This window comes from Chionomys nivalis, chromosome 18 (assembly GCF_950005125.1).
Source record: "Chionomys nivalis chromosome 18, mChiNiv1.1, whole genome shotgun sequence".
Lineage (NCBI taxonomy): Eukaryota > Metazoa > Chordata > Mammalia > Rodentia > Cricetidae > Chionomys > Chionomys nivalis.
The window spans coordinates 60,921,141-60,932,096 of NC_080103.1; the positions used below are offsets into that span (position 1 = coordinate 60,921,141).

At 41.2% G+C, this 10,956-nt stretch overlaps 1 protein-coding gene across 1 annotated transcript in view; it reads right to left on the bottom strand.

Moving 5' to 3' along the window:
- Positions 1–10,956, bottom strand: part of Tnni3k (TNNI3 interacting kinase) — a 216,177-nt gene extending 205,221 nt beyond the window's left edge. The window contains exons 1-2 of the mRNA XM_057793011.1: positions 10,917–10,956; positions 10,198–10,306 (exon numbers count right to left, since the gene is read on the bottom strand). Coding sequence (XP_057648994.1) covers positions 10,198–10,306; positions 10,917–10,956 — 149 coding nt within the window. The remainder of the gene's footprint in view (positions 1–10,197; positions 10,307–10,916) is intronic.

Consider the following 10,956-nt stretch of genomic DNA (forward strand, 5'->3'; position numbering starts at 1 on the left):
ATCAAGTTAAAGACTCACATATATACTCTGGGTTCTAATATATTAATATAATTACATAAATATATAATTTAATTTTATCAAGCCCATTATAAGGAAAATACACACATCTAAAAGTAAAATTATATCTTTCACAATCAAACATTCATATTATATTTGTAGACAAATTAAGATATCCATACAAAGAAGAAAGGAGGAAGGAAGGGAGGGAGGGGAGAGGAGGGAGAGAGAAAAGGTTGTGCTGTGTTTGATAAGAGGGTGGGAGAAAGATTACAACCCAAATGTATGACAATTTCTGCCTGCAGCCAACTTTCCTTGTACTCTGACCGGGTCAGCGTCCTCAGATCAGGGAGGTCTGACACCTGGGGAGGTGCTGTGAAGGCTGCTGAGGAGAGGAACGAGGGCTTTAATGAATTCCTTCCCTTTATACTATCAAAGACTTTGCCCCCTAGAGGACCCTGGGAGCCATAGGTATCCTTTCAACAGGAAGTTAGAGCTAAAATTCTTGACCTCTTCAGGTCCTTGGCACTCCCAGGACATTTTTTCAGTAGAAATGAGATCGTGTCCTTGGCCTCTGGGTTGGCTTCAAGGGGCCTTGGGCCTATTTTAATCTTAGCAGCGTTAGAGAAATGCCTGGTCTCCGGTGGGAGAGCCAGAGATTCCCATCACCTTTAAAGCACTTAGACTTGAAAGACTTAATAAACTTGGACTATTTGCATCAAGGCTCCCAGTTAAGAACTTCAAAGGCTATTGGAATTTTGAAATAGAAAAAATTCTATTCTCCAGGGTGCTGCTAAAAAGAGAAGGCCTCTAAATCCAGAAACCTTGAGAGGCCCTAAGAAAGGCTTTAATTAGCAACTCTGAGCCCTGTGGTCTGTTTTCATAGACATGGAGATATTCTCCTGACTGACAATGCAGGCTCCACTGCCCACACTAGCAACGCATTCAGGTCACATGAGCTTGTCCTTGCTCAAAGGGAGGAGGAGGTGGTTTGTTCCGAGCCAAGTGCAGGGTCCACAGCCTGGAAAATTACTCTACATTTTAGATCCGAAAGCGGAAGTCAGATGGGAGTTTTTATAATCTCAAAACAATGCAAAGGTCATAGGTCAGATCATGTAATAAAATATTTCAGCATTACTTTGTAAATTTTGGGTTTTGTGTTTCTGTCTGTAGGTATGTGCCCATGAGTGCAGAAGGGGCCTCAAATCCATCTCACCTGTAGTTACAGGTGGCTGCAAGCAGGCCTGATGTGCAGAAAAGTTCACTTGAGTCCCCAGTATGAGCAGTGTGTGCATTAACACTAAACCCTCTCTCCAGCACCCTAAGTCATTTTGTTGACTCAAGACTGTGGTGGGCATAGAGGATGCAGAGAAGTGGGGCAGTCTCTGCCATAGGTTCCAGCTGTATCAGATGATAGTCTTAGTGTTTAGGTTGGTGAAAGCTACTGGCCTATTGAGCTAATATATGCTAAAGGTTTTACTTGTAATTATAAGGCTATTAGATCAAATGCAGAAGGTGGTCACTAAGTGGCTAGTAAGGGGACTACTTGTAACCCAGGATGATATGGTTCTGGACCTGCAATAGCCAACACTTAACCAGCAGATAAGATTTAACCAGTCAGACATCACTGTAGAATCCTTCCAGTAGGCGTGGCTTTTTGTTTGCTGTTTATTTCAGCTCTCAGGAACTGTGACATGCCCATCCTTTTAAGGCTTTCCTACACCGAAAAAATAAGTTTTCCCATTTTGTAAACATCAACAGCTAGCAGGTTTTGCTGTCTCATTTCTTTAAAATTTTTAATTATAAATTAACTCTATTATATTTGTATGTATGAATTGTACTTGTGTGTGGCTGCATGTGTGTGGAAGTGTAGGCAGAAAACCAAAGGGATAAGGGACAGCTAATTGAAATCAAATATGAATGAACATGGCCTGGAAACAAAGATTTAGGTTAGCCCAAATCTCCATGCTACAGCATAATAGAAATTTGATAAAGCTTTTATAGTAACAGGAGAAAATCATAACTCAAGGCCCTTTTCAAACACATTAGTGAAATATTAGGTAGGCAAATTACAACCTTAGGTAGGTGGGTTACAGCATTGGGGTACGGTGGGAGGAGGACTACTCAGACATTATCTGACCACATTCTTACCCTTTTGGTTGGTTGAAAACTCCCAGAGGATTTGCTTAATGAACACAAAGATTTTCAGTCACATACAAAGGAGGGTAATAAGTATTTTTTAGGGAAGTGAACGTGCCCCGAGATTATTTGTCTCTGGGCTTGTAGCATTCTAACTTATCCACATCACTGAGGGTCTAATAAGCAGACGTTTCAGTGAGTGGTGTGCGTGTTTTCACATACTTTGTTCACAGAGGTCAGAACACTACAAGCAGTCCTAAGTCCCCATTTTTAGTTTGTGGGTCCCGGGAATGGAACTGGAGGGTCAGGCTTGGCGGCAAGTCCCAGTACCTTCTAGTCATCATCCCAGGTCCATTGCTGTATAATCTTAACATCATACATGGGAAGTTAACAATTACCCAGCTGTTCCAAAGCTGACTGATCTCTCAGTATCCTTGTTTAAGTTACGTTCATTTGGTTAGATCAGAAGAAACCCATCCTCCCTTGCTGCTCTTGGGGTGATGACCAGTTATGGAATTCCATACATTAGCAGAGTCCCACCCCCAGCCCACCAACACCCTTTTCCTGTTCAGTGACATCATTTCCATGGTAAAGGAAACCCAAGAAAGTAGTCTCCTCACAGCCCAGAGCTTCAGGAGTGCTGTGCACCAGAATCTTCTCAGGTCTCCTTCCCTTTCACAGATGGACATGGTTCCTGTATATTTTTAGAGAAATGAAAGTCTAGTCTATGACCCCCACACTTCATGGGGACAGTAGAGGAGGAAGGAGAGGAAGGGAGGCAAGTGGAGAAAAAAAAAGAAAAGGAAAAAGAAAAGGAAAAGAAAATCTAGTCTACCTCACTTGAAAAGCTAGTACATGTGTGGTTTAAAGTCACAGACAGAGTGTGACGTAAGTTCTGAAAAAAAAAGCCACACCTGTGTTCTAAGACACTCTACTAAGCACAGTGACTGATCCAAGCTAATGACTGGGGAGAGTGGACCTTTGTTATGCTGGGCTGTCTTCAGCCACCTTAGTGGCACTCACTGCCTTCCTCTGCATCTGACCTAATACCCTTGCTTCAAGTACAACGCTGATACAATACACTGTTTAGAGGCCAACCAGGGGCAGAATGTTAATGTTACATCATTTCTGAAAATTTGTGTGGTTCTTCTCTTGCTACTTTTAAATATTTTCATTTCACTTGCATTGTGTTATAGTTGAATACACACACACACACACACAGTCAGCTTGACACAACCAGAGTTATCTGCAAAAAGAAATGCCAACTGAGACATGCTTTCTGTCAAACGGCTAATGACCAAGCTTGTAGGGCATTTTCTTGGCTTATGATGGATTTGGGAGGGTCTAACCCAATGTGGGTGGTGCCACTCATGGGCAAGTGGCCCTGGGGTCTATAAGAAAGCAGCCTGAGCAAGCCATGGAAAGCAAACCAGTAAGCAGCACCCCTCCATGTCCTCTGCTTCAGTTCCTGCTGCCAGGATCCTGCCTTGAGTTCCTACCCTGGCCTTGGTCTGCCACCAAGATTATTTGAGACAAATAGACTCTTTCTTCTCCAACTTGCTTTTGGTGTGTGCTTATCAGAGCAATAGGATCTTCACTAAGACACTTGCTTTCAGTATGTTTTTAAGTCATAAGAAACTTCAACGCTCTGCCAATGTTCCTGCAAGAACACCTTATAATCAGCTTAAACTTTAATATGAAATTTGAAATGTCACAATGCTAGTTCCAGTAAATTGTAATTTTCAAATGCCAATGACATGTAAAACAGAGGTTTCTCTCTCTATTTCTCTCTCTCCCCTCTCAATTTTAGCCTACTTTGGTATGAAAAAACACACAAGCTCATAATGACGCTATCAAATTTTGAAAGAGATCAGGTATGAAATGTTCAAAGTAACCTTTTGTTCAGTGAGCAGGAGCAATGAGCATGAGGAGCTAGGAAGGGAGACAATGAAGGTGGCCTGAGGAGAGGCACTTTCTATTCAGTCTCCTGAAAGCCCCTCCCGGCCCAAGTCAGCTTTCAGACCACAGCCAACTCTGCAATTTAGCCACTCTATAAGCAGCCCCCTAACCCTGCAAGAGGACCCTGTAGAAGAAGAGGGAAGCAAATCTCTTAAGGTATAAAGAAGCCCTGAAAAGCCATGTGGTCTTCCAAGCAGACTCAAAAGATTGTCTAAAATGTAACATTTTTGTTAATTATCAACAAAATAGAAACGAAACAAAAGCAAGCACTGCCAGAAACAAAGAGTCTGGGATACAAATTCCCATTGAAACAGATTTGCATCTCAAATTCTCTGCATGTTAGTTGAGGGAGCCTCCCTATCCCTGTTCCTCTTCCTTCCAATCACCCTCCTCTGCCACCTCTATCTCTGCCCTATCTCTGCCGTACCTTGTGACCTTACATGCTCCGACTAGTTGTCCCTCTTTCCCTCATCGCCTCCTCCCTCCTAGCCAATACCATCTCTGCCATCCCTTTTCCCATCCTTCTCCTCAGGGTTAAAGCTAAATAATGACATTGAAACTAGCCCAAATCAGTACTTTAGCAAAATAATACTGCTAACAGCTCCTGGTCAAAGTTCTACAGAGTCTAACCCATTTGGAACTCACAAAAGCTTACAACAAGATTATTATCAGAAATATCTAATGTTTAGCTGCTTTCCACCTCCTGCCCTCTAGCTCAGTCACTGTTTATGCTTCCAAAGGGCCTGGATGCATTTCAACCTTCTCTGAGAAAGTTGCAGTCAATTCACAAATGTAGGTGTAGATTGCTCTTTCGTTCCCAACCGCTTAGACATCAATAATCAAACAGAAACTATATCAATTACAACACTGCTTGGCCAATACCTTAGGAATATTTCTAGTCAGCTCTTACATCTTAAATTACCCCATTTCTATTATTATTTTGTATTTTACCACAAGGCTCATGCTTTGTTAACTCTTGCTTCTTGGACAGCTACATGGTGTCTTTTTGACCCCACCTACTCTCTCTATATATCCCTTCCAGTCTGGCTATATTTTGCCCTGCCATAGGTCAAAGCATCTTTATTCGTTAACCAATAAAAGTAACACATATACAGAAGGACCTCCCACATCTCACAAATCACATGAGAAGCATAGTAAGAGAACACTATCATTGGAAATCTACTTTCTATAAGCTAAGTAGGGAGAAACAGGTGGGATGAGTGGAGATAATTCCTATTAAGTTCGGAGCACTGACTTGGAAGATATTTAACAAACATGTTTCTGGATATTCACGGGGATACTCGTTGGGTAAGATCTAATTGTTGACTTCTGCTTCTACTTCTCCATGGAACTCGGAAAGCAATGTATGAGAAGGAACAGCAGGTCCTGTGAATCAGAGGAGAAAGGTGGTCACTTTCTCTCTGATCTTCTTAGATTTTTCTCTACTTTTGAGAAGGTGAATTAATTTTTTAAATGTATGCACCTCACTCAGTGTTTTGTACATCAATATATTATATTGGCCAACCTTCAGACATCTCATTTTAATTATTTCTCACTTGTGGCTGCTGTGTCAGACGTCTCTGAAAGGATGAGGTCATGGATAAGATGTTTAATTGGATCACACAACTGCGTACTTTTCTGAATAAAAGTTAAAGGCTAAGAAAAGAGTCGTTATGCTTTGAGGCAGAAAATAACCTTTAGGTACAGAACTACCCTATTTAATAATTAAGGAAATCATTTACTATTAGAAAAATATTCGTGGGGATGACTTAATCTTAATTAGGAGTTCCATCCAAGCCCCAGGAAGTCCTATGAGCCGATTAGAATGTGCTGTTGTTGGTGAGGGGCATGCATCTTATAAAAATGGAAGGAGAAATTAGAGAATACATCGAGCCCAAGGCATTAGAACATGCAGCCGATGTCAGCTTGTCAGGAAATGTGACACACACGATTCTTTTAGGAAAATTGACAGGAGAGAAAGCAGGTGTTTCCATGAGCAATGATCACTTCAAGATCTTAAATGTTTAATTGCATGTATCAAAACAGAAACATTTGAATAGAGTGGATGGGAACTGAGAATTATGGCTGAAATTTTGAATGAAACTTTTCTTAAAAGATTACATGGCCATTATTAATTTAATCCAGTAATTGTGTTGTTAGAATTACAGTGGACTTCCCAATGCTGCCGCCATCTCCTCTCTCCTAGCTCATTTGTTTTGCCAACCTTAATCACAGATGTCAGCATTCCAGGAGGATGGAATCTGAAAGGACAAAGGCTCTTCAGTGGCATGCCTGGCAGGCACTAGCTCATCAGTTTATCTTTCTAGAGTTAACATACTAGTATTGTTTATAAATACATGTGTAAAGAGCCCATACAAGACAGAGAAGCATCTTTAGTGTCTGCATACACTAGTGAGGAGAGGAGTCTGACCCACAAATGGATTGATGGTATCCTGGAGAACTCACTGGTAACTGTGGTATTAGAGGCATCAGAGGAAATACATGGAACACGAACACACTTCTTCATTTCTTTCCTGCCTCCTATTCATGTCTTCAACATCTACCCAAAGCTATAGTGAAGGTGACCTTGTGTTAGAGGAAAGAACATTCTATTTCTGTTCCCTTCATCCCCCAAATCAAGTTCTCAGTGCGAAGCCACTATAAACTGCCACAGACTCAGGAACAGTGCACCGCTTTGTTTGTTTGTTTAAAAATGAGTTAGCTTTAGTCCTGTATGCCTTACTATAGTGTGGGTAAAAGTCGGGGTCATTGTGTAGTTGACCTGACAGGGATAGAGGCTCGTGGTGTAGTTTACACTCTCTAAACGAATGGGAATAGCACCTACCAATAATTCTGTAGACTAATCTTTCAGCAAATGGACAAGTGAACAGAGACTTAGCAGAGAACTCCACCTGTGACTGTGTTAACTGCACCTCTGTGGACAGGTGAAGCATGAATAATAAAAACTCAGAGAGAGAAATTGAGGTTCAACCTGATGGTCAGAAAAGCAAAACAACCAGCCATTGGCTCTTACCTCGACCTCAGTCTGAAATGGTGATCCCACCTCCTGGAATCTCAGAATGAGATTGTGCAACTGAGAGCTGTCTCCCCCACTTCTTATATTCCTCTCTAGGGCTGGGATTAAAGGCGTGCACCACTGGGAATAAAGATGTGTGTCATTGTGGCTTCTAGGATTAAAGGTATGGGTTATTGTAATCTGGTCTGTAAAGTTGACCAATGGGACTGTTTTTCTTTCAGTTCTTCAGGCAGTCTTTATTTATTAAGATACAATTGAAATGCCACTACAGACAGGGAACCTCCTCTTCTTGCAATATGCATCTTAGCAAAAGTCGCGTCAGGAACCTGGTGTCGCTGTCACCACAGCAATTTGTTACGCAAACCAGAAGTAGAGATGGGGTGTGAAGACTCTCACTATGCGCTTATTGCCCAGGTTCTCAAAGTGACTCTGTGTGATGGTGTATCTTTTCCCCGACTACCCTAACATTTTAGTTGATGAGACAAGAGTAAGACAATTTATACTCTCAGCACAGACTCCTTTTCTTCCCTGTCGTCCGTCATTTTAATCCAAAGAGAAGAAAGTTCTCAGAACTCAGCCCTGGAAACAACTGACGTTCCAGAAAGATCAGTCTGCACTGACAGAATCAGATAACACACTCACTCTCGTTTGTCTCTGGTTTTCTTGACTCCATGGACTGCACCAGCTCCTGACTTTCTGCTAACAGTCCCTCATCGCTTGGTGCCTCACCCCAGGCAAGGAGCTTCCATTGCAACTTTGTCTGTGGACTATGTTCAGATTCTTGGAAGTTATCTATACAGATTTGTGTCCTCTGGTGAGAAATAGACCAGCCATTGACTCCATAACAGATGGTGAACACTATTTTAAGATGAATATGTCTTCGCAATCCTCTCTGTAGCGTGACACCACCCCTTCTGACTCACATTCCTGTCTTCACCCCACAGCACAAGGCTAATGGACACCTGGTCCATAAAACCACCAACTGTCATTCTCAAGAAATTTGACATACATTTTGAGGAGCCTTCTAATATTCATAATAGCCAAAGACTATATGTCTTGTTTGTTACTCAGCGTTGTCCACCAAAATTACTATTATCTACCCCACAGACTATGGTGAAGACCACGTTGTGTTATATGTGAGGTACTGACACTGACCTCTGCATCTCACATCCAGGCTTGATTACTCAAAAGGTCACACTTGCAGCACTCAGAGGGAAGGTTAAAAAGAGGCAGCTGTAGCAGGGTTTGCAAATACAGCCAGTACAGTCTGAGAAAAGCCTTCAAGTCCATTTGTTAAGTAAAATACTTTAAAAGGCACGTATTGTTTCTGCTGGCTAGCCTCGGCATAAGCAAAATTGTTCATTAATCAAAATTAAGTGACAATTTAGAATTCATAAAGTCGAAAAGAATTCCTCCAATAGATCCCATTTTAGTCAGGATACTTTTTGGAATCAGTAAGTGGGGAACAACTTATGAGTAAGGTAGACACCTACACTCCTCTCGTGAAATAAAAGAGGGATACATGGATGTGCTATTTCCAATTGCTCATAACATCCCCAAGAGAATTTCCTAAGCTTCCTGACACCCGAGCAAGAGCTGTGACAAAGTGGTACCTCAGGGGTTTCTCACCCCGAGTGCCAACCTCCCAGCTGCACCCTGTCAGAGCCCTATCTGTCCTGTGGATGGAGTTCAGATGTAAGAGAGGACAAGTGGGTGACATCATTTCCCACCATGTTACATTCACGCACTTACTTCATCTGAAATTTCTTTTGAGAAACATGCCATTTGGGCATTGCTCAACTTTGGTTTTCTAAATAAAATCGAGGATGATCTTTGCTAGGAGTGCAATATGTGAATGACTGCCGAAGTGGACGTAGACGATTGTCGCAGGTCTGACTTCTCTTTGGTCAGTGTGCTGGCTGGGTGTATGTTGACTTGACACAGGCTAGAGCCGCAAAAGAGAGAGCCTCAACTGAGTAAATGCCTCAGTAATAATGGGCAAGAGGCAGGCCTGTAGGACATTTTCTTAATTAGAAGTTGATCCAGGGAGGGCCCAGCTCATTGTGATGGTGTTAACCCTGGCTAAGTGGTCCTGGGTGTTATAAGAATGTGGACTGAACAAGTCCTTGGAAGCAAGCCAGTCAGCAGTACCCTCTATGGCCTTCTATATCAGGTCCTACCTCCAAGTGCTTGCGCTGCTTGATTTCCTGTCCTTGCTGCGTTTTGATGAAAACATGTTATATGGAACTGTGGGTTAAATAAGCCCTTTCTTCCCCAAGCTGTCTTGGTCATGGTGTTTCAGTACAGCAAATAGCAACACTAGCTAAAGCAGTTAGAGAGCCAGCTACACTGGGAGACACCCACTTCCTCAGCACCACATTCAATTTCTCTAGAAGGTTATTGCTGCAAATTAGGGTCCTGCCCCTCTTTTCTACACACTGTGTGTGTTACAGGGTTGTAACACTGGCCCAAGCCGGGAATATTTTTCTTTTTATTATGGACAGAAACTGATATAACCCATTATAAGATTATGAGGGCAAAATAATACTCAGCCCCACTGAAAGGCAGTTTCCAATGTCTACAGTCCAAGAGGGCAGTATCAGTCTCACTGGTAGACAGCCTTCAATGTCTGCAGACCATGAAGCTTGGTAAACCTCAGCCTATCCCTCCAAGGAGACTCATGGAGGGGCTCAGCCACCCCAGGAAATAAGCAGTACTGCTTGCTCGTGGCACAAACTAAAGAATGTAGTGATTAATCCCAGAGCCGGTTACTTGGAACAAAGACAGCCTATATTCAGTGCCTGACCCCCAAGCTCCTTCTCCTCAACTTTTTTGAGGATAGAATCTTGGTTATATTTTACGGAGACATGATCTTTCCATTTGGGGAGCCATATGAATACTTATGAACAGACAGCATAGCATCATGAAGCTTATTCTGGTTATATCTAAGTCTTATCATAGAATTCTTACATCTAAGGATTTATATCTACACAAACAGCATGCCTAAAAGCAAGATAAATGCTCAAGACACATATTCAAAAGAGTAAAATTTCTGACAACTTTACCCAAAGATGTGCCTTAGTTCTTTAAATTCGTTTTCTTTGATCTGCAGGTCACCTTCCAATCTTTCTATTATAATGGCATAAGATTCACTAACTTTCTTCTTCCATTCATCTGGAAAAGAAAAACAAATGGGATGGATTCATAATTGCATTTTGCAAAATATAGACACGGATCATAATACACAAGTAATCAAAACTGTTTTTTAATGTTTAATTCTACAATACTTAATTTAAATGACTGATTGTGGGTTTAATGCAGATGTTTATGTTTATAATGCAATCACTTTGGGATTGTAGTAATTAAGAACCCATTTGATACTGTACAATATATTTACATAAAAGAATATATTTGACTTATTTCATTTGATTTTATTGCATTTTAATTGTAGCAATCTCTTGATGCTTAGACAGTGTCTTTTAACTTTTAAATACTAGATATTTAAGATATAATTCTAAAATATCTATATTCAATAGCATCCTAAAATTTTCTACCGTATTATACCAAGGAACTAAGCTAATATTTTAAGACATTTTCTGCTTTCGGCCAATAACATTTCAGAGCAAAAGAGTGAAGTCAGATAATCTAAAGACTTAATATTCTTTGTGTTCAAATAAGCATACATCTCAGTGAGTTACTGCTCATCTGTATTTACAATTGAATCATGGTGCATGTTAGAAAACGAGGACAGTTAGCATAACACGATGAAAGTCAGAATAGTTACCAGAGCAAGTCTGCGTCGGTCTGGATTTATAATTCCCCAT